General features: G+C 39.7%; 1 protein-coding gene across 1 annotated transcript in view; it reads right to left on the reverse strand.

The window, feature by feature from the left end:
* Positions 1–1,459: 1,459 nt before the first annotated feature.
* The window catches only part of LOC145404272 (uncharacterized), a 29,038-nt gene continuing 5,264 nt past the window's right edge, over positions 1,460–25,233 (reverse strand). Inside the window, exons 3-8 of the mRNA XM_080275793.1 lie at positions 15,475–15,588; positions 14,855–15,201; positions 13,732–14,079; positions 8,826–8,982; positions 6,284–6,451; positions 1,460–1,667 (exon numbers count right to left, since the gene is read on the reverse strand). Of these exons, the coding sequence (XP_080131919.1) occupies positions 1,460–1,667; positions 6,284–6,451; positions 8,826–8,982; positions 13,732–14,079; positions 14,855–15,201; positions 15,475–15,588 (1,342 nt within the window). The remainder of the gene's footprint in view (positions 1,668–6,283; positions 6,452–8,825; positions 8,983–13,731; positions 14,080–14,854; positions 15,202–15,474; positions 15,589–25,233) is intronic.

A 25,233-nucleotide genomic window follows, 5' to 3' on the forward strand; every position in this document is an offset into this window, starting at 1 on the left:
AAGATTAAGGGAAAATTGATTTGTAAAGATACGTTGCTCAGTAGGCAAAGATACGGACGAATATCCGCACTTCAAGAACAAATTCCATAATCATCCTCTCTCTAAGCTCTGCAGTACCTTGTCAGCCTGCCAACAACGGCCTCACTCAGTCTTATCACTTTCTGCTACAAAGTATCACACCATCCCACTCGACTCTTTGTATGCTAGTCAAAGAATCTTATCTCGCTGTTAACTCTCTCGTGATAAGGACAAACTCAAGTGCTCTATAATTGTTGACGCACGATGCTTTTAGGTGAGACATAGGAGCCTGGATACTGATACTGTACTGTCAACTGTCTCTCGGGCAGAACTCTACTATTCAATTCCTACTAACGTCAGATGACTTTGCTCAGCTGAGAGAGAATTATAAGGGCCTGAATACTAAGCAATACAGCGATTTAGTAGTTTTGGTATATCATTTCTTTATTTATTGTTAATTCTGCATTGCTAATTTCTGGAAACCTCTCTCTCTCTCATTGCCTATTGTAGCATCTAAGTCCTCCACAATTCCTTCCTGACCTGCATCCTCAGCTTTCACTTTTCTCATTTCACTTGTATTTCTCCTTTTCTTGTGATTGTTTGTACATCGCCATCTGTCTTCTAAATCGTCTCGTTTTCACATCAGGATTTTTGTTTTCCTTTTTAATCATTATTTTAAACTTATTTACACTTTGCCTCCTTTTTCCTATTCATTTTTCATCCGTTCTTAACTCATGTATTTCCTTTTTTTTTCTTGCTACCTGTTGACAATTTTACTCAACTTCTGCAATGGTGAAGGGGTCAATGGTACCTATATATAAAATCCCTGCGGACTGAAAAATCTCTCCCACACTAAATATAGTCGACTAGAGGCAGCAAGAACAAAAAAAGATGCTATCGGATTGAAGTAGGTAATTTCCTTTCTGTATCCTAAACTTTGAATTATAGTGTATCGTGTCAGAACATTCTTTCCCTGAGCTAAAAGATATTGCACCACTTCAGCTATTTTTCACTACTCTAATCCTCTCTTTCACTCACTAAAATATATTCCTTCACCCAACTACTTTCCCTCAATCACAGAGTATCGCGGAACAGCATATTCTTCCTTTGTAACAACTTTTCCACAACAGGTCAAACAGGCTAAAAGATATCTCCACGACCTCAAAATTTTTCCCTCATCAGTCATGCATTGTTCCTCCATCGTCATTATTTTTCCCCAGTCAGTCTATCAGTGTTCCTTCCTCGTCATTAATTTTCCTCATTCAAATGATCACTATTCCTCCCTCGTTACTTTTTCCCCACTCACTCAATCGATCAGTTAACCAACGCTTCGGTTGTAGAGATCCGTTCGTCTTCATTATTTTTCCTCTCCCATTTAGTTCATCTCTGACCACAAGACATCCCTTCTTAGTGACAATTCTCTTCCTCAGTCCATCTCGCGCTACAACAGTCCCGTCATCATCGCCAGCAGGTTGAAGAACTTATAGGAGGCACTGGTGTAGAGTTCCTCTAGGTAGTGAGCGTCCGAGAGCGTCCTAGGGGAACATCCAACAGGGACCATGGCGCAGGAAGGGGAGGAGGAGCGGGCCAGGGTGGAGTCTATGTAGCTCCCCAGGTCCGTGTCGCCCAACAGGTAGCCCATTCCCGCGCTGAGAAGAGGAAAGAAAAAGTGTAGCCAACGTGTTGACAATTGGAAACACACACACACACACACACACAGATACACACACACACGACTACAACAACACGGAGATTGTAAGTACATGCTTTGCACTTTAAGTATTGCAAAATGGATACATACTTCAGTAAAACAAATTTGGAAAAGAAAAGGGATAAAGGTAAAAAGCAAAATGATGATTTCTACCAAGAACTGGTTGAAGTGGAGACCCACAATAGACTGGTTGAACATGTAAACAAACTAGAAATGGCTTTCAAAAATGAAATTGATGAAATAAAGAAGCAGATGCACTTGCAAAAGGAAGAAATAGAAAAACTAGGAAGGGAGGCCAATAAGAAAGACACAACCATCAGTGAACTAACAGTGGAATTGAGTACACTTAGGAAGAAAATGAGTGAAATGGCAAGTACAGTAGTCAATCACGAGAGTGTTATGGAAGAGTTCAAAAATGACACAGAGACAATTAGGCAAGTTGGTAGTCTTATTGACCAGAGCAGTGATATTGGGGAGAAGATAACACAAGTGAATGAAGCTGTGCAAAGCTACAAAAATGATGTAGAAACCACGTATGCTGAAATGGTGAAAGTAAAGAAAGACTTAGAAACAAGGGTGGAAGAAAAAGCATTAAAAAGGAGGTGAAAAGAATAATCCAAAACAATCCAAAGTTAGTCAGAGATTCAGTAGAGATAAACAAATCAATAGTAATCACTGGTATAGAAGAGGAAGAAGTTAAAAACAAGATCACAAGAGACAAAAAGGAGATGGCAAATGTAATGAGCTTACTGAAAGAAGTATCAGAGGAAATCTGTAGTAAAGACATAGAGGAACACAAAAGGTTAGGGAAATACGAGAAAAGCAAGACAAGACCTCTAAAGGTGACTTTCCAGAGTGTAAACACTGTGGAAGAGATACTAAAAAATGCAAAGAATCTTAAGGAAAAAGAGGAGTTCAAAAATGTATGGATAAAAAGATACCTAACACAAGAGGAACTGGAATTACTGAAAGAGAAAAGAGAGGAAGCAAAAACAAAAAATGAGGGAAGATCAGAAGAGGAGAAGAAGAAATTTTTTTACAAAGTAATAGGATTGCAGGTACGAAAGTGGTACACAAACAGGATGGAAGAAAAAGGAGGAAGGTAGTAGAACCATGTCATGACAAGTATATAAACAAGATGATAAAGTTGATGTACTCAAATGTGGATGGAATGGTATCTAAATTACTAGAGATGAATGATTATATCAGAGAAAATGAACCACAAATAATATGCCTAACTGAAACAAAATTAATACCAAGGATATCAAATGACATACTAAACTTAGAGGAATGCAATATATGGAGAAGAGACAGATATTTAAAAAAAGGAGGAGGAATTATAATATTAACTAAGAAAAATCTAAAAGTCAAGGAAATAAAACTAGATATACCATCACAAGTAGAACTGATTGCAGTAGAGATCGACACATCTGAAGGTAAAGTAATTGTAGCCAATTTGTACATGCCACCCAGGTCAAACACATGGGAAAGAGACGAATATGAGGACCTGGCAGAGAGTACAATTCAGAGTGTAAGATCATTGCTACATAAAATGGAAGAGAAATTGGAAAGAATTATACTAACTGGGGACTTCAGTACAAATATAAATTGGAATACTCTAGATATAAATAGCCAAGAAAGCTGTTGGGACCAAAAGCTCCTGGATCTCGTACAAGAGTTTTTCTTAACGCAACATGTGAGGGAAACCACCAGAAAAAGAGGACTTGATGTACCTTCAGTGCTAGATCTAATATTTACAAGGCAAGAAAATGATATTGACAGTTTAATATATCACCCTCCACTCGGCAAAAGCGATCATGCAGTACTAAATTATAACTTCAGGATAGCATATGACATAGTAAACAGCAATGATAGTTACAAAAAGAGCCTAAACTATAAAAAGGGAAATTATCAAGACCTAAAGAAGTATTTCTTAGAAGTTGATTGGGAAAATGAGCTTAGAGGACAAGATTTAAATGCTGTATATAAAAATTTTTGTGAATTTTATGAAATAGGAGTCCAGAAGTACATCCCACAGCACAAAGAAGCAGATAAGAAAATACAGAAATGGTTCAATACAGAATGTAAAAAATCAAAAGAAAGAAGAGATTTGTTGTGGAATAGATACAGAAGACACAATAGTGAAATGGCGTATAATAATTACAAACTGGCAAGAAACGACTATACAAGAATAAGGAGGGAAGCCCAAAAACAGTTTGAGGAGGATATAATAAATAGAAGTAGTGATCAACCAAAACTGTTTTACAGCTATATCAGAAGCAAAACTAAAGTAAAAGATATAATACAATCCATTACGGACGAGGGAATCACTTATACACAAGAGAAAGATATTTGTGAAGCACTAAATAAGAATTTCCAATTAGTTTTTACAGAAGAAAAAATTTTGAGAGGGACTATGTGGAACACGCATGTCCACACATACTACCAGATATACAAATAGCAGAAAAAGTAATACAGGAGGAGTTAAGTAGATTAGACAGAGGAAAAGCAAGTGGTCCTGATGAAATTTCATGTTGGGTATTACGAGAATGTGCAAAGGAGTTATGTAAACCATTATTTTTAATTTTCAAGAAATCCTTGAGTCAAGGTAAACTACCTGATATTTGGAAAAAAGCAAATATTGTCCCCTTATTCAAGAAAGGAAATAGACAAAATCCACTCAACTACCGACCAGTATCACTGACCAGTGTTGTAAGCAAGGTATTAGAAAAACTTATAAGAAAAGCTTGGGTAAATCATCAAGAAGAACACAGTATGATAACAGAAAGACAGTTTGGTTTCAGAAAAGGAAAATCATGTGTTACTAATCTGTTGAGCTACTATGACAGAGTAACAAACACAATACAGGAAAGGGAAGGATGGGTGGACAGTATCTATTTAGATTTCAAGAAAGCTTTTGACACAGTACCACACCAAAGACTTTTATGGAAACTGTACCATCAAGGAGGAATTCGAGGCAAACTGTTTTGTTGGATGCAAGACTTTCTCATAAAAAGAGAAATGAGGACAGTACTAAGAGGAAACTACTCATCATGGAAAGAAGTGACTAGTGGAGTACCACAGGGTTCAGTGCTGGCACCAATCATGTTTTTAGTGTATATAAATGATATAAACAGTAACACTGGAAATTAGAGCTATCTGAATATGTTTGCAGATGATGCAAAAATACAAAGGAGAATTACTAACACAGACTCTTGTAAAGAGCTACAAGAAGAATTAAATAAACTTCATGAATGGAGTAGTACATGGCAAATGGAATTCAATGTGGACAAGTGTCATGTAATCAAGTTTGGTAAAAGTGGAAAAAGACCTGATTGGGATTATAAGTTAGGAAATAAAACCCTATACACATCAGAAAGAGAGAAAGACCTAGGTGTGATTATCAATAACAGACTATCTCCGGCTGACCACATCAGCGAGAAGGTACGGAACATGTATACACTGCTTCCAAATATGAGAATAGCATTCACATACATAAATGAAGACATGCTAAGAAGGATAATAACATCATTCATTAGACCAACCCTGGAATATGCATCAGTAGTCTGGAGTCCTCATCTCAAAAAGCACATAGACAAGATTGAAAAAGTTCAAAGGGCCGCTACAAGATGGATACCAAGCTTAAGGGACCTAAGCTACGAAGAAAGACTAAATAAACTTAATCTGCCAACACTACAGGAAAGAAGGAAAAGAGGTGACATGATAATGCTATATAAATGCATATCAGGAAAGGAGAAAATAGACATAAATGATTACTTAACATATGGAGAAGCATCAGCAAGAGGACACTGCAAAAAATTGCATAAGAAGAGAGGTGATAAAGACGTAAGGAAATTCAGTTTCCCAAACAGAGCAATTGATCAATGGAATGCACTACCGAATGAAATAGTGTGTGCCAAAACAATTCACAAATTTAAGGATATGTACGATAAATATGGTTTAAGACACGGGACAGTACGAGCTTGACTCATTCCTGTAAAGATACAATTAGGTAAGAACAATTAGGTAAGAACACACACACACACACACACACACACACACACGCACACACACACGCACTATGTACTCGTATTGCGCTCATGTGTGTAAATAACATTAATCGGTCTAGTGGGCTAGGGTGCTCATACTGGATTTGGTTTAAATCCAAGGGGAGGTTGGGAATTCATTTTCTGGGACAGGGAAGTAGCTGAAGAATGTTTGCATACTCAGGCGGTTGAGCGACCTGGTGATATCAGTTTCACTACATGAAGGCGTCCCTCTCTAGCACCAGTAGATAAAGATGTACTATTACGAACATTAATATCGATCCACTTCCAAACGATAATTAACGAGACAGTGAGCAATGACTTTTGAAATCCGGTGATGCAGTCTCCGGAACGCAAGAGACTGTTCAGAATATCGTATAAGAGTTTAACGATTGTTCGACTAAGTGGATTGATATTCCTGACCGCAGCTGTACGTATTATTTTCATTACGATGCGTAGGAAACTTTTCTGTCTAGGAGTATATTGGATCATGATGAAATATGCTTACATAAACAAGTCCGTCAGTGTGATCTCAGGGAAGGTGCGGTCCTCGAGCTGTTCACAGAGGAACTGCCTGACACAGGGTTGGTGGCCCTCACGGTGTAGCTTGATGATGGCCGCCAGGTTGCCGGGGATATCCAGGATGGTGGTCACGTACGGAAGAGACCTCTCCTCTCTGTCAAACAAGGACGTCAAAATCAGGCAATGAAAAGTGTCGGATACAGAGGAGTACTCAGGATATTATGGGAATGAAGTGAAGAAAACCTATTGAAAATTATGGATTTCATACGTTACATGTTACATTATACCTCTTTCCTTCTCCATGACTATTTCTCAGGGCTAAACTACCGTATCGTGTTCCAAAAAATATAATGGTAGAAGACCGACCTACGCCCTAAACAGCATTTAAAGAGGTTGGAAAGTCTCCTGTTAATTCTAGAAGATTCGACCCACAGCGCATAAAGCGTGGCCACTACTCCTACTTGAGTGCTCTGGACACGGAAATGGTAAAACTAAAAGGATATTGCTTTTGATAAGGGGGTAGGAGAGGTATAAATTCACTCTTTGGCTACCCTCTCCCCTTCCCCCACACTACGCTCGAAGGATGGGAACATCTATGACGCAACTGAATACAGAAACAAAGGTAAACCAAAGTATACTACCAGTGCTCGTAGAATGTGAGGTAGGGAAGGTGGATCATGGGGAAATATTGAGAGATGCCTTGGGCCGTATTGGAGTTGGGTTAGGAGGCTCTCTAGCACTTCCTATGAGATATATATTACATACCTTGACACTGTTTTAAGTCTTGCCCATATCTTTTAATAACGACATAACTTACAGTAACAACATACAAGAAAATATTCAGCGTGCTATACAAGTATGCCAAAATACACTGGTAAAGAAGTTCTAAGCCAGTCTCATGGCTTACACGAAAATGGCACACCGGGTAATCACGTGGTAAGTCTGAAAGCCACACTAAGTAAATATATCCTATACAGATCACAGCGGACATTTCGGCCCTAAAAACTGCAATCCCAAAGTGCAGCATTAATGAGAAAATAATTTGCAAAAGATTCCTTCGTTGCACTTTGTTCAGGTAAAAAAAAAAAAAAAAATCACTGCAAGAGGTATCCCCAAACTGAATAAAATAATTTAGATGTAACATGAATAAAAATAAAGGAGTCCATAGTAATGTATGGGTGAACAGACAAACACATGTAAAGGATCGCCCTGGAGGTGTAGAACGCATGTAATAAAAAGGGGAGGTAAAAAATTAAACAAATAAAGAACCCATTTCAACGCCCCTTAATAGAAGCTAAGTCCGGTACGTACAGAGATCTACAGGATGAAGAGATAATGAACAAGGATATATGACGTGTAATGGATGTCTGTGTATGTTGTGTACCACTAAATGATAAAACATTAGAACTGGCACTGGCAAAACTTAAATTAATAATGTATGCTGCAGTGTGTATTTGGGAATGGCAAACGTCACCCTGCTACTAGTTTCTACAAATGTTTTCACAAGGAGGCAGTTCACTAATCATTATAGTGCTTAGGAAAGACATGGATGATGAAAACATTTAGCCAGTCCGTACTGTAAAATATATATATATATATATATATATATATATATATATATATATATATATATATATATATATATATATATATATATATATATATTGTGATTTTGAAGAGTAAAATGTGTCCAAATCACAGTGGGTTCAGAGGGGAGGTCCAGAGGGTTCAAATCCCTGAAAAAAAAAAAGAAAAAAAAATCCCTTTGCTCATTATTAGTTCTGTGGTGAGACCTGACACACAGGCTAACCTGCAATAAGCACGGAAAGGAGAAGCGACGCACTATTTTCAGATCTTTCATGTAAGAACTCAGCATTACTTTTGAAGCTTGATTATTCATCATTGCTAAATAAAACCTTATTCAATGTACTTGTGGTTTTATTTTACTTTTACTTCCTTTTAGTGCATAGTTCTTGTTATAGCTGGTCTGACTTCATCTGAGGGAACGGGGCCACTCCTTTAAGTCGAATATTAAGTAGTGTTTGAATGAATTCAATAGCCGTAGTTGTGATGTAGTCATGTAACGATGTGTCTCCTTGGTTACTATAGTTTTTATATTTTAATTTGGTCCAAATTTTCGTCCATTTGCAACACATTTAACGTAGCTCAGTGACATACAAATGGCAGTGCTACGGCTCCACGTCCTTTGCATTACACTTCATTATGACTGGCATCATAGCCTAACGTTAATTTCTTGTAGCAAGTCGACACTGTAGATGATGAGACGGTAGTTTTAGGCCAAGTTAGAGTAAAAAGAGAATAATCAAATCTTCCTTCCAGCATGACTATACCTGGACAGCAGTTAAGTTGAAAGGGGTTAAGGATCTTTGTCAAGTTTAAGTAAATGAACTATAGTAAAAAAGAAAGAAGGAAAGAGAAAAAAAGAAACAGAGAAGGAAAAGAAAAAAACTGAACCCACCACTTTTACTAAATTCTGGATCCTGTAATGCGAAGATAAAGGAACGTACCTGACGTGTGAGAACTGTGAGTCTGAAATCCAGTTGTGTATGAGCACCATGGCGTCGGGCAGGTCAGAGAGTTGGAGGGGTAGCGTCAGGTCAGAGGCGTCCAGGGAGCGTCCAGTCACCGTCAGAATCTGGTACACTGCGCGGATCAGGTACGCCGCTAAGGAAGGAAGAAGGAAATGAGTGGGGAAATGAGTTTGTTTGTTTAAAGATTTCCTGCACCTATAGTGCAGGCCGGGCCATACATTTGCCCGGTCAGTGGGGTATGGGCTGGTTAAAAAATAGTAAGGGAGGAGAACAGGACCTGGGGATTGGCCAGCACACACGTCCTGTCTCCTGGCTGGCTTTGTGGTGTGTGTGGAAATGAGTGATGAGGGTGTTGGGGAAGGGAGAAGTGAGTGAGGAAATGAATGATGCGAGTGCTGGGGGAAAGAGGGCATTAGTTAGAAAATGATTGATGTGAGTGTTGGGGGAAGAGGAAGTGAGCTGGAAAATGAGTGATGCGGGTGATTGAGAAAGGAAGGAGATACCGGTATATTTAGGTTTGCTAAAGAAAGACAGGAAGAAAGATAACGATATGGACAGTACGAGTGAAAAATGAATGATGTGACTGATGGAAAAAGAACTAAATTTCGTGAACAATGAAAAAAAAAGAAAAAAAAAAGGCACACGGCCAGGATCAGATAGGCTGCTGTAGGATGTGGGTGATAGTGATATGAAAGCGAAGAGAGAGGTAATCGACTATGTGACAGAGGAAGCAGACAGAAAATCAAGAAAGTGGAAAGGAAAAAGAGGATATATGAAGTGATGGCGAATTTTGTACTAGAGAATGGAAACAATGCGTCAAGGTAGTGGTTAAGGAAGGAAAGGGTATGAGAAGTGGTTATGAATTATGTTATAAAAGAAGGAAGGGATAGGTCAACGGAGTGGTTAAGGAAAGAGGGGATATATGAAGTGGTGATGAATTATGTGGTACAGGAAGGAAATAATATGCCAAGAGAGTAGTCATGATAGAAGGGGATGTATGAAGCGCGTGACATAACAGGCCCTTGTGGCGAACGTCCTGACGCTCTTAACAAATACTGTATATTCAATGCGAATTTTCAGTCGTAACCAAGATTTATTTCTGCATGAAGGACTAGGTAAGGAAAACATGAGTGATCCAGAAACCATTCAGTCATTGTTCCTGATTTTTTCAAGCAGCTATTGTTTTGTATTCAGTCTATTTTGAGTTCTGGGTAACGAACAGAGGGAGAGAAATGAAACATTTCATCGCATTTTCAGTGGCACAGAAAACTTCTTATTGTCTCTTCCTTAGCAATTTCTTGTGCATACTACACCTTGATATTCTGTTGAATGTTAGCTTTTTATATATCTATTGTTGACACAGTTTGCTACAGCAACCATCGGCGTATAGGACTGGTTACATGGGAGGGGGGGGGGGGAAGAGGGGAAGCGCACTAAAAAAAAAAAAAAAAAAAAAAAAAGGCAGCAGGAGCAACACCAGAATAAAATTACTGCACAGCACCAGCCCAATGAAAGACTAATACAAAGGATTCTCCCAACTCTTTCATTTGCTTCTCGCTGTTGTTAGTTTTTTTTCTTTTCCAGCAGAATTTCTGTATTTTATCACCTCGTCTGGCTTATCTCTCTGTCAGTTTACAACTTCTAGCTCCATCTAGAAGCTCTCTTTTTGTACTGGAGGCTCGATCATGTGTTATCATCTCTATACATAATAATGGATCCGACTTACGGCAATGTTGCATTCATTCAATTAGTGAGGATATTCTTGTACCTGTAACAATTGTTGCATAATAAAACAGTAACAAATCTATCGAGAGTGGTCTACAGCAGTTAAACTGCTGCATAATATAATAATAAACCTATTATCAGTGTTGTGAAATAGCTCAGCTCTTACATATTGTAATAAGAAATCTATCATAAGTGTTTTGCTGTAGCTGCAACAACTGCTGCATATTTTTAATAACAGATTGAGGAAACGAAAAAAGTGAATAAAAAAGCAAGTAAATGAGAGAAAATTTGAGAAGAACATGATTTATTATCGAATATGGCAAAATGACAATAGGTAAAAGGTAAAGCTAGAAATAAAATGTGTTGTCAAAATATAACCCATGGTGCCTGAGGACCTCCTTTTCATTTTATTCCTGCTATCTCCTGGCAGTTTCTATCAGCATAGGATTGTACATTTCGAATTAGATAAATTTGATGCAACCTTAACAGAAGCCATAATACAAGAGGGCTTTTCTATAAACTGCATATAATCGTCTGGTAGCAGCAAGAATAAACTGTAAAGGAACCCGACTGAAAGCCTTATCGAAAGAAAAAAAAATAGTGTTGGAAATGAATAAAGAGGTATAGTAAAGGATGAAATAAGAATTACATGGGAGGAAGGCAGAAAATCATAGTTGCAGGAGAAAATGAAAGAAATAGAGGTAGTGAGAGAAGAGTTTTTTTTTTTTTTTTTTTTATAAATCCGTACGGTCGAGGGGGAACGATGAAAAAGAAAGTATGTGAGTAAAAGACGAAGAATGAAAATGTACAGTAATATAAAAGTGAATATTCTAACAAAGAATTAGCGACATAGAAGATAAGTGGAAAGGCAAAACACAAAGAAGAATGCTTAAAAATGATCATAGCAGGATGGTAACAGGCCACAAGTGAAACCAGTGTAGCAGCTGGGTAAAGAAAGGCGAGTGAAAGCTAGAAAGGCGAGAGTAGGGTAAGGGGGGAGGAGGGGAGTGCTAAGCCAGTCGAGGAGGGACCCGCAGAGAAAAGCAGGAACCTATTATTATTACCCGGAAGGAACTCATTGCTTCCTCAAGACAATATCCCATAACTGCTTATTGCCCTGTTCCATTAAGTATCCCCGTTTTCACACGCGGTTTCCTCCTACACCTTACATAGGTTTTCTCTTCAGCACAAAACACTCTGTAGAAATCAGTCGTTCCCAATCTTTCTTAACCCCGCACTCCTTTTCTAGAGACACTAATTACCGATGCATCCCTCATTAACCCCTTATACGAAGATACTTTGCTGCAACAAAACAATTTCACTTAGTCCAGTGGAGCCCTTTAGTGGCGAAGGAGTTAGTTAATACATCTAATCCCTTCAGTTTGAAAAGTTCCTCCTGAGCTTAATAAAATCGTCTGGAAATGGGCAAGTCTAAAATCTCACCATACTGAAAGTTGAGAACACTTAAAGGCTTTTAGAGTCATGAAGGTCCTTTCGTTTTGTACAAGGTGCAATTTTTCTAGCAAGCCTTTGAAAGCAAGTGGTCGGAACTGCGAGGTTATGGGAAATATGAGAGAAACTGCAATTGACATAAGTAAGCAACACACCGGGCGAAGCACATTAACCAGTGACCTGTGAGCGTTGTTCTGCAGAATGACGTACTACATGGGAAGCTCATGGAGAAGTGTGTTATTGGATGAAATACTTTTTTTTTATTTTTTTTTATTCAACATTCAACCACACTGAACTTTTTTAAAGCGTCACTCTACTTCCCTCTGAATATAAAGAACTGCCATTTGGAGGTGGTACCAAGGATATAAATGTTGTAATAGGTAGCTGAGTATGGAGAGAGCTGTACTCGTACTTAATATTAGGCTTGCATACTTTGATGTTGTAGGTGTTCTGGGAGAAAGTTTTGGTGAAAAGCGTCACTGTGCCCATATCCATAAGTCTACTATGGGGACCTACCCTCGCAGCGTATAATGCCCTCACCCTGCTCCACCACCCACATGCATATCGGCAAGGCCCGCCCAGTCCTTTCCACTAGCCTAATCTCTTTTCTGTCCTTCCTACATCACACTTCTAAGAATAATTAAGCTTAAACATTTCTCCTCCCAATGCTACATCTCACACAATCCCTTTCTTCACTGGATGCATTCGTTCCAGGTCATCCCTCCCCACTCCTCCTTTCTCATCCCATCTATTTTTTCTTTCCCTTTTCAGATTTACACTTTACTGGCCAATTTCAGTGCCCATCATCGCAAGGTGTACTTCCCCTGTCATGTTCCACCACTCACATTATCATAGCCTTTATCGCCAAATCCTCTTCACCAGTCCCGCCCATTTCTGCTCCCATATGGTCAGTTTCATAAAAATGACTACTGCATTAACCATCTGACGTTCAGCACAAATCTTCGGAGGGTCCAACTCCCCCATCTTGCTCAACCATCCATTACCATCCCAGCTCCTCCTGCTCACTGACTCCATCCACCTGATCCAAGCCTGTAAGACCTTAATAATGAACTGATTTTAATATGAACTGATTTAAATTGACTAGACTTAGGAAGGTGGATCTGAAATGACCTATGACGACCTAAACTAACTGAAATTAGCCTGAGCTTATCGGCGAAGATCTGAGCATGGTTGATATTGACTAGAATTACATAAATATCGAAACTAACCTGAAATAATGTGACCGCACCTGAATCAATGTGGCTGTGCTTGTCTGCGTGTGAAGGCCTTTATGGATCCAACTAAATCTCAGTGGACCTAATTACTGAATGATCCTGAACTGACTTGACTGAGACTTTGCAGATGTGAAGGACTAAATGGCCCATTAGCCTTGTATATAAAATTTACCATCATCCTCCCACCCTTCATTACACGTAAAAAAATGGATCTTCATCACCACCACCACCACTTGGCCCTTTTCCAACCTAACAGTGAGGCTAGGTAGGATTTAAAAACCAGGAAAAAAAGAGTACGAAAGTGGGAGACCTAAGCATGTCAAGTGAAATGGGACACATAGTCGTCAGCATATTATTAAAGTCCTCACTCTCCTGACTCCGCCTCACAAATCTGATAATTTTCCAATACTACTCTCAACTTTTATTATTATTATTATTATTACGATCATTATTATTATTTGAGGACCTACCGAGAGTGAGCAGGGCAATGATGGTGACGGGATCCAGGGTGAGGGCTGAACCGCCATGTCTCGTCTCGGCTCCCGCCAAAACTTCAGCCAGGTGGTCCAAGAATTCGTCTTCGGTTTTCGCGGTCAGACTTGCCGTGCGGATCTCCTCGAGTTTGGTGGTGTTAAGGAGGATGTTGACCAGGTGCGCCGTGGTGTTGCTGGTGATGGCGGTGGACTCGGAGGGGATGGACGAGTTACCCATCTTGCTCTCCACTTTCTTCTTCATTTGCTGGACGACTGCTAAGAGGCCCTCGAGGTCCTTGGCCGCCAATAGGATATTCTTGCCGAAAACGTTGGCTAGGTCGACACCTGGGGAAGTGTTCATGAAGGATTTTAACCCATTGAATATTTTTTTTTTTAACCTTTTTTTTGTTTATTTTTGCTATTTTCAGATGATTCTGTTAACTTTAGAGAAACCATTTGTGGTGACGGGGTTAGAAACATTCTCCATTAAGATTTACTCAATACAGTTTTTCTCCGTGAGTTGGATAAAATAATTTTAATGGAGCAGGAATAAAATATATAACGTGTCCTCTGACTGAAACAGGTTAATCATTTTTAGATGAGGTAGCATGTCTAGGAATGAGTCCGTCTCTCTGTCCCTCTCTAACGAGGTTCTTCAGTGCTCTTGACTTTAGCTCAGCAAAGCCCTATATTAAAGCTCAGAAACTTCTGCATCTATTCAGTACTTTTGTAACTATTATGATAAACACATCTTCATAACATTTAAAGCTTATGATATGGTGACGGTTTTTGCATTTCGAGATTACTACCACCAGATAATTTTGTTCAGCTTAGCAAAGCCTCTTCTACATGATGGATGCTATACAGCCTACATTCATCTCTTCACTAACTTGGTGCTCTCCTAAAGTATTACAAAAATCGTCAAAAGACAGCAAGAATGTACTAAAAAAAAGACGTTATCACGCAGAAAGAGTTCATTGTTATCATGTATCATTCAGTTAACATTTTAATATTGATTCAGTTTCATTGTTATGTGTTTGACAGCTGTATGGGTGAAGATAAAATATACAAGCAATTTTACACTGAACTTAGGCTTAAGAAAGGCTAATGAAAAAGAGACCTGGTAGCTTGAATTTGGTGGCATCCGTCTTCTTCTCACCGGAACCAGAAAAAGCCTCAACTTTCTGCTTCATGTGGCTCGACTTATCATTCTTCGTGGGTTTAGCTTCCTCGACGTCAGCTAGCAGGCTGAATATATCCCCGGGCTTCCTGATATTCTTCTTGTTGAACGTGAAGGTGTTGATATCAAACTTGGGCGGCACTGGGGCTTTTGTCGACAGTTTTGGATCCGTGTTGTCCAGTTCGTTGTTCTCGTCATCAGGTCCCCGGGGAAAGAGGTCCGTGAGGCTAGCTAGGTCGGGGCTGTGGCTGAACATCTGCTGGAGGGGGATGGAGGCGTGGAGCGCCCTGGGGATAGAAAATGAATAAATTTTAGATTAATATCTGTCGACAGTATAAGAATCATCAGGGTAGACAATCAACTACCATTTTTGTGACTTTAGTGTTAGGTGTGAGATATTTATTTCTACTTAGCAGCTGCTTGTTGTTGATCTTTACTAAATTCTAGCAATACTTTAGGAGTTTTAGTTTATTATTCAGCGATATGAGCAGAAGTTTTAGTGCTTAACGACATTCTAAAATCTTCTGAGAGCAAACTTAGCGGAAGTTTGGCTATCTTACCTTGATGCTTGGAGGGCGGGGCGGCTGTGGATGCTGGAGGCCCTGGCAGTGGTTAGACTCAGAACCACCACCAGGAGGGTCACAGGGGATGGTATTCGCTGGAGCTGTGGCATCCTGGAAGAGAGGGAGACTGTTATGAACTGTTTAACCTGACAAAAATCCCTAACCCATTTTAGCCAGTTGATGGTCAAATGTAGTCAGACTGAATAATTGCTTTGGCTAGTAACCAAGGAAACTCATTTGTATCTCATAAATAAGACTGGTCAAATTTCAAGGAAAAGTGGACTTATTTTGTCATATGAAAGCAAATCGATTAAAATATAATCACCAGGATCTAGGTGTGCAATTAAATAATGAGTATGGTGAATTCTGAATATCTGAGTTGAGTGCTGAGGTGATGGGGCCGAGCTATGGACTCTAGGGTTAATAAAGAACTCTATACTTCATTGACTTTAACCTAACGGAGATTTTCGTACATCTGCAGGCTATTTCCTGTAGCTCTGTGTCAGAATAAGACAATGGTATATCCTTGTGTCCATTCCTCAGCACTTCTTCGTGACTAGCATCATATTCTAGTCTTCAGCTATTCTTACAACTTGTATTTTTCAAGCTGCAGAGACGAAAACTGAACGGCTAGTTAGGAGTGAACAGAATATAATCCCATAAAAAGTACGACTAAGGAGGACTGAGACCTGTGGCTAATGCAGTCCGTGGTATGTGGTTTATTCTGAGGACTTTGCTAAATAAAAATAGCATAGCATTAATTCTGCGTAGAAATCTTTCTGATTATTGCAAAGCCACCGTGTGATGAAAAGTCTCGGAAAGAGGGACAGGTTTCAAATACATAAAGTTACAGAACACTTGTAGACAAGTTTACAGGGTGTTTGTGATAGGCGATATGAGTGGAGAAGTTGGTGCAAATTCTGTGAATGACGTAATGGGTCGGTTGATGTGCTGGAAGATTACGGTGGGGCTCGGCTAAAAGCATTTTCATGAAAGGAAGCTGCGCATAGGTAACTCATATATTAATCACACTGAAATTCGAAGAGGCATAACGAGACTGCAGTGAACGTTCATAGAAGCCCAGTTGAATTTATGTTTGCTGAGAGAATATGCCTGGGGTGTATAAGTAATATGGAAAGTCGAGAACGGATGTGGAGAACTCTGTCATAAGTCTGTGGTCTGCTAGGTGAAGCTGAGAGAGGCATGGCGGCAGTGTGTGAGGTACTCAGAATCGAAGAGCAAAGTGTAAAAACTGACAAACAAAGCAGCAGATGAATATAAGTAAACAATAGAGGAGGAGTTACGTTCTATAGTTTGGGAGGATGTTGGTGTTGAGAAAGGAAAGAAAGAAAAGTGTCTCGTGGTGAGCCTGTTAAGACACTATCACCTCAGTTATCGACCTGGGGGTTTCCGGGCATCCTAGAATCCCTCCCCTCTCCCCGCTGGAACCCTGGATGCAACACTGAGATCTGGGTTAATGATTTCTAAACTCGATCACAATCACCATTAAAAACAGGTCTTGTTAAGCTAATCAACACATAGAAACAAACAGACAGTGAATTAAATAGTTAATTAGTTACCGTAGGCTGGTAGATATCGATACATAGACAATTCGATTTAGATTAACTGATAGATAGCAAGATGAGTATAAATGTCCTCGATAGTACAGTCAAATCTTTCGTTCTGAGAGAGAGAGAGAGAGAGAGAGAGAGAGAGAGAGAGAGAGAGAGAGAGAGAGAGAGAGAGAGAGAGAGAGAGAGAGAGGGATATTTTTTTTATGCGCTAATCTGTTTTACTTCATCTTAGATCATCGCGCTTCGGCTGGCACAATATTTGATTGTAAAAATGTGTGGGTTGAGTAATACTGACCCTCACCAGGCTTGATGTGGTCTTGATCTGCCAATTTGTTTGTCTATCCATGTCTTCTGGTCAGTCTTTCTGTGTCTCTCAGTTTTATTATCCATCATTCTATCTATGTATTTCCCCATCTGCCTATTTATTTATTTACTGCGTATCTATCAGTCCTTGTATCTGCCTCTCAGTCTATCCCCCCTCTCTCTTTATCTACCTACTTGTCTATCTATTTGTCTGTCTATCTATTTGTCTGTCCATAAATTTATTAACAAATCAATCGATCATTTCAATAAATCAGCCAGTCATTCAGTCTTATAAGCTAATGTCTGATGCCATATTCCTTAAGATTATAAAGGCCCTTCAGGTGTTCTTCCCCTGGTTCATTTGCAATCTTTTTTTTCCCATTCCAACCCATCTTACAACATACACCTTTAATTATAATTCCTTCTTCACCTCGGTTTTTCCCGCCCTCCTTCCTTCCTTCCTACCTTCCTTCCACGTCAATGTCATGCACTCATTTCATGGTTGCAGGAAGCTCTTAACTCATCCCAGGCTTCATAACAGTTCTTGGAGTGATTCATAAAAAAGCTAAATAAAAGATGTAACTCAGGTTATAACTTCAAACCATCTATCACGCGGCTTTTCACTCCATTTAATTTGGACCGTGCTCATATTATGCGCTCCAATAAATATTCACATAAATCTCTCTCTCTCTCTCTCTCTCTCTCTCTCTCTCTCTCTCTCTCTCTCTCTCTCTCTCTCCCTTATCCTGGAATCATCATCATCAAAGTGTTACAAACTAAGAGCATCCTCACTGAACCGGATCTAAACTCTTCCCTCCCGTCAGTCCCTCAGAGCTTATCATCATACATATTAGCCAGAGACAAAACTTCACAGTGGATGCCTATGTGGATGGGTGGATGAGGCGCAAGTGGGAGAAGTGGATGGGTGGATGAAGCGCTAGTACGAGAGGTGGGTGAGTGGATGAGTAAATACATAGAGGGCTCAGATTCATGCCCATCAGCTGCACGTGAGCCATTAGTTCCAATATTGAGAGGGCGTGTTACGTATTTTATTCTTAATGTCGCCTGTCTATTGAATTCATCTTGGATATTTCTCCTCGTTGTAATAGCAGTAGTAGTTACAACCCCAGGCTCATCTGGGCTTAAACCCGGTGGACTGCTGGCTGAAGTTGCCTGTATCCTGCAGTCCATCATCTTCCTTTGGGGGGACAGAGAGGGAATTGGGGGACTTTTATATAACCGGACAGTGAGTAGCCCACCTTTATCGATGCCACCACGTGAAGGCGTCCCTCTCCATCACCTTCCCTCGTAGTGAAAAGGTCATAATTATATAACCTTCATTTACCCGCCAACAGCTGAGCAAGATAGTCAGTCGGAAGCAAAAATAAACTGTGAGAAGACGTCCTCGGGCTAAAAGGATTAAGCACACAATCAGTTTTTGCTTAGTACAGGTCGTCTTATAGAGTACGATCCTCAGGAGAGAGAGAGAGAGAGAGAGAGAGAGAGAGAGAGAGAGAGAGGCAGCAGCAGAGCATAGGTAATTTCAACTCTCTGCAGAAATGATCCGTTGAACCCCGAAGTAGGGTAAGACTGCAAAACTTTCAACTTTCTACGGAACAATGGGGTAAAAGACAGTAACAGGGCAGGGTAACAATTTCATTTCCTGTAGAAATACAGTAATTTCAGCTCTGCCTACAGAAGAACAAAATGAAGAGCTGCAAAGCCAAATAGATATATTTGTCAAAAAAAAAAAAAAAAAGAAGAAGGAAAAAGAAGGGCATGAAAGACAGTGCAAAACATCAGTAATTTCAACTCTGCCGACAAAAATACTCACTGAAAGAAAGACAAGACCAGGCAACAATAATTTTAACGCTGTTTCGCGAGAATGAGAAAAGGAAATAGGAGTAAGGCAAAATAACAATAATTCTTGCTTACGACATAAATGGAAGAAAGAAAATGACAAGGCAAGATAAAAGTAATTCCAGTGCTCTTAAGAACATAAAGAAAGACAAAAACAAAGAAAAGCAACAGTAATGTCAGTGCTGCCTATAAAAGAATGGAAGGAGAAAGAACAGCAAGGCAATTTAACAAAAATAATATCTGCCAAAAAAGAAAGATTAAAAAAGCAAAGCATGACAACAATGATCCCATCATTGCTTTGTAAATAATGGAAAATAACACGGTGACAAGGCAAATCAACAACAATGTCTCTGCCAACAAGTAGAACAAATCATAGACAGTAGCAAAGAAAAAAACAATAATTTCTGCTATGACTAGTACAGTATGCAATATAAGAAAAGTAGCAAAGTAAACAAACAATAATATCTTTATCAACAAAAAAGAATGCAATAAAAGACAGTAGGAAAGCGAGACAGTAAAATCAGGTGTGCCTACGTCAAGGGCAATAAAATCTGGACCCAACAACCCCAGCAGTCAGTCGGGGTCACACACCTCAGTACGTGATACCATCTTTGCTGTACTCAACCTCAATATATCAGTACGAGTGTTGATATTACGACCGAATTCCCTTTATTTCAGCTGAAAAGATGTTTTTGTAAGATGAGGCCAAATTTTGAGTTTGCAATTTTTCCGTGACTTATTTTTTGTCAGGTACTGATACTGAGAGAATATATATATATATATATATATATATATATATATATATATATATATATATATATATATATATATATATATATATATATATATAAACACACACATACTCACACGCACTTCTTGACCTCTATTGCTATGCCTTGCCGTAGTTTTAGAGTCTCCTATGAGTTTTTTTGTTTTTTTACTCTACGTCGCCAGTTTGCAGAGGTTGTGCAACTACTCATAGGTACTGTTTACCCAGTGCATTTCTTAAAACTGAAGACTTTAAAGTAACTAAGGCACAATGGCAAAAATAAGGGTGGCTGGCATATCGGTGGGCTTATGGGGGCGTTCTAGTAAGAGTACTCTCAGTAAAAGTATCTTTCCCTAGGTACATGTGGGCAGAACAAGCGCTATCAGGATTACCAGCAAAGAACTATGACAGCTCCTCCACATCTGCCAACACCTGCGTTATTACTGCAAGGCTGTTGTGAGGCTAATGACTGTGACCCGGTTCTGCCGCGGGAACTGAGATGGAAGGAAGTGTGCAAAGGCAGTGGTCTCACCGCTCATGTTTTTACTCTCCGGTAATTATGATCGTAAAAAAAGAAAGATTGCTAACGTATGTGGGTCGTCAAATGCAGTGGAGAGAGAGAGAGAGAGAGAGAGAGAGAGAGAGAGAGAGAGAGAGAGAGAGAGAGAGAGGGAGAGAAAGAGAGTTTATGCAGAAGTGCTTGAAGGACCTAGATTTCTATAATCAGTCTGTTTTCATCTGACTCAACTTAAATACTGTTATGTTGAGGTTACATGACATTCGATAATCTATAGTAATGAAGGAAGAATGAGTCTCCTTGATTACCTGCTAAATCGACCTTTTAATCTGCACTATTTTGGCCATCAGCCGAGCGGAAAGGGTTTGGAGATCTTTGCCAGGCAATACAGTAAATGTGCTGTTGAAAGTGTGCATTATTATTTTAGGTAAATATATCCTAGACGTGTGTGCCTTGTGCGAGTTTGTGTATTGATTGTGTGTGTGTGTGTGTGTGTGTGTGTGTGTGTGTGTGTGTGTGTGTGTGTGTGTGTGTGTGTGTGTGTGTGTGTGTGTGTGTGTGTGTGTGTGTGTGTGCGCGCGTGCGCAAACGAATGTCTTCGTGTGTGCCTGTGCGTGTAGAATTAGAGTTCTAAGGATCTAGAAGTTGCTCTGTGGCGTGTGGATGGAAACCAGGACTTCCACAGTGTTAGAAAGTAGCACATAGATACCTGCATAAAACTGAAGCAGAAATGTTAACTGGAGGCAAAAGAGGTCAGAATGCGGAACTGGTTTGGCGATCATCTTCCCAGCTCATGTTTCCACAGTGTTGCATAATACGGGAGTGCTTTATCCTCAAGATCTCGGGTATACTAGACTAACGAGCATAAGAAATGTTTATGAAATATATTAGGATATGATAGAGCAGCGCCAACAAATTATAACAGAATGAATAATACCTACTGGCTGTATTGGTAATAGGTGGACTGGACTGACGAGCCTGGCAGATGGTAGAATAAGACAGAAGCAGTACAAAAAAAGATTATTATAGAATGGATAGTAGTACAAACTGAACTGGGGAGACAAAAATGAGGAGAACGCATTAAAAAAATATTATAATCGAGCTATCCCTACCCAAACAAATCTGTATAGGATCAGAAGTGAACAGTGTAGAATAGAGTACAGTAGAATAGATAATAATCGTACAAAACGAAACCCAAGGTTACTTTGTCATAAGATTTCCTTCAGCAATAATAAAATGGACTGGTGGTAGTCTGATTGAACTGAAAAAGACATCCGCGGACTGTTACTGTTATTGTGGACTTAGGCTGATCTGAAAAGTGAACCCGGTAGACTGCAGGCCTAGTTAGACGTCTCCTACAGTCCACCATCCTTTTTTGGGGGAAAGAGGGAGGTAGGTTAGGGACTTCTGTATAACCAGGCAGTTGAATGGCTTGGGCAAATTGATGCCACCACATGAAGACGTCCCTCTCCAGCACCACGTTCCCAGATTGAAAGGACTAATCATAGGAAAGGGGAATCAGCACCTCCAAGAAAATGGTTCGGGGATCCTCTTTTGAAGCCATATTTCCTGACAGTGTTGCATAATACGATGGTGTTTTCTGTCGGACCCGTCAGGTTCTGTGCCGCAATCTAAGTGGCTCTGGATATTTCGTAACACACCTTCCTTAAGGATTCATTCTACACATTGCACCTCAATATCCTCTTGTAGGTTACTGATGCAGACTAAGTCGATATTAAAATGACACAAGACACAAAGAAAATGTTAAGATGTAATAGACATGATATAATTTCTAAGAAGGAGGTACTGCAGTCTCCCGCACCACATAAGGGACTCAGACGATATTGAGGGAACGAACTAATGAGTCACTACCAATAGACAATTTTGAAGAGAAAAGAAATGGTTACACCTGACTGAAATATAGTAGAAATGAATAATGCACATCAGAAGCAGGTGTAAAAAAATGTGCAGAAGAGAAAAAAAAAAAGTAACGAAGCTGTAGTTATTTAGCATGATGACAACTTTTGTCTTGAATTCTTACTAACTCAAAGCAATTATATTTAACTTTAAGACAATGATATCATGCCGAAATGAATAGAAACAATCTCCATTAACCTGACAGCACCATTACATTTTCAGAAATGTTCTTCTGACTGCCAGATGATTTTATTCTTGTCCGGAAAACCATTTCGCGTTAGAGGGGTTAAATCCGCAGGAGACGCAGAACATCTGTAATAATGTCGGTGGTGGATATTGATGCTTTTTGTTTGCACTAGTACCCCCTTCACTGCGATGACAACCATTATATTCCATTATTACGTTTGCTATCGCAGGAAAATGCTTACTATTCAACAAGGAGAGTTGTCCGGTAGTAAAGATGTAAACCATACTCTGCCAGTCCATTGATCTCTTAATCTGCTTACATAACTGAACCACCATCCATCTGTTTGTCTGGTGCTGGGGTGAGCACTGATGACGGGCCCTCGTCTCGTGGCCTGAGGAGGATCTTTAAAACTTCTTCCTAACCAGTTTATTTCTGCAAATGGTACTTCGTATGCTTTTCCACATCATCACTGAAATTGTTTTGATGGTGAAATTACGTAGATAAAATACATGAAATGAATATTTAATGTGGAAAATAAATTGCCAAGAGGTCGTAGGAAGCGCCTAAACCAATGAGAATAAGTTCCTCTGTGGGTTGATCCTTGATAACGGGCCCTAGTCTCGTGGCCTTAGGAGGCTCCTTAATACTTCGCCCTTATCAATAGATATCTGCATACAGCACGTCAGCCTCTTAGACACGGTTATATGCATGAACACAAAAATATTTAGTAAAATGTATGAAGATATAGGGAAGGCAGTGTGCCCAACACCACTGGAACAAGGTCAAGGTAGTAAAACTTCTTGTGTTCCTAATTTCCTATCCTTACATTATTTATGGCATCCTTTTGTATACTGCGTTTTGGGTTAATAGTTATGCTTTGATTGTGACACTTTCCGGGTGCACTTATGCGATACTGCTGCATAAAATCGTCTGCAATTAGCGGGCATAAAATAGCGAAGTAGAAGAGTTGATGAAGGTATACTGCAAGTAGATATAACAAACATTCCTAAATGATCGATGACTTAGTGAACATTCAGGAATCCATTATGCCTGATCCCATACCTATTTTGCCGACTGTATGGTTACTGTCAATACTATTTTTACACGTCGTGGTCCGATGTAATGAAACCTTCCATCCCTATTCACCCTCTTGATCATTAAAGTAAATTTAGCAAGATATCAAACACCACTACGAGAAAGGATAAAGGAATTATTGACTGCACCTCTGTATGACCGAAATCTTAGTACCCTTTCTGAAATCCATTGTACCCGCCTGTCTGGATGCTAATATGGTCAACTGTACACAACAGCAAAGCTTTAATGTTCAGTGTGAAATATTTCAAAAGAAGCTGTCCGGACAGTTATATTACCAACCGAACATGACCGAAAATTCATATTCTTTGTGGTTTTACATATTTCTCAATTACTCTTCCTCAGCGATTTATTTTGCCTGTTACACCTTGCTATCCTCTATCTTCTGCAGACTATGACAGTGTTAAAAATCATATAACACGGCAGAGCATATTCAGATATACTGCACAAAATAAATCGCTAAACAAGAAGTGTCTCGAAACTTCTAATACCACTGGGAATACAGCTCTCATTCTGAATGTCATAATACCCATCTTTTCAGATATTTGCTTGGCCGAGTGAAGGATCAAGTGTACCTCTGCTCGATTGGAAGGGAAGTGTGGGCGGCTGGTTTAGTGTGAGGGTCGGTGCAAGTATTAGATCTAGAGGGGATGCGGCCCGTTAGTGTGGTGTAGTGTAGCCCATGGAGCCTAGCCCGGGATGTGTAACTTAGCTTAGCCTAGCTTAGCCGGTCCCTGTGTTAGCCTGTGATAGCCTTTCAACTCCCCCCTCCTCCGTCCTCCAATCTTCTATACTCCCACCCAGAGGCCCAGAAGGCAATGATAAACAAATCTCCTTAGCAGTTTACCTCTATTAGACGTAGTTTTGAATCTGCGTATTTTATCACTTCAACATTCACTCTTTTGAGTGTAAGGCGAGACGGAAATATAAACAAGCAGTCTTGAACCGAAATTAGGGTCAAGAAAGTTTGTAGACATGATATTCACAGAGATACTTATAATCATTTCCTCGATGTATCTGGGTTTTGTTTTTGCAGGAAAAATGATGAAAGGAGGGCTCAGCATCTTTCTGTCTCGTTCTAAAAAACAAAATGCCTATGACACGAACTTTTTCGTATGTTTGTAAAGCAACGTCATCATTCTTTCCTGTCGTAAGGGTAAATTCTCGAGAATTTATGGAGCACCTTAGGACCTACTTGCTTTGCATACACCTTACCCCTTGGCTGCGTCGGCATTCTCTCAGTCAAGTGATAAAGTCAGGGATTAGCGAGTCCAAGACAATGAGGGCGCTAATATTCCCTGGTATGAATCTTCTAACCTTTTTATAACAATATTTTCTTCATAAACACAGCACATGAGAGTTGGAAATGCGCCATATGCAGAAATAAATAGATAAAGATGAGGTGCCAGGGAGCTCCCTCAACCCGCGAGAACACGGCCTCTTCCCTCCCTACTCTGCTCCCCTACGGCCCCGTTCCCACATCTGCAGGGCTTGCGTGACGACAACAACTAGTTCTTTTAATCTTTTTCCGTATTAA

The sequence above is a fragment of the Coenobita brevimanus genome, chromosome 63 (assembly GCF_032717465.1).
Source record: "Coenobita brevimanus isolate Jiangsu-jjx chromosome 63, ASM3271746v2, whole genome shotgun sequence".
NCBI classification, from domain to species: Eukaryota; Metazoa; Arthropoda; class Malacostraca; order Decapoda; family Coenobitidae; genus Coenobita; species Coenobita brevimanus.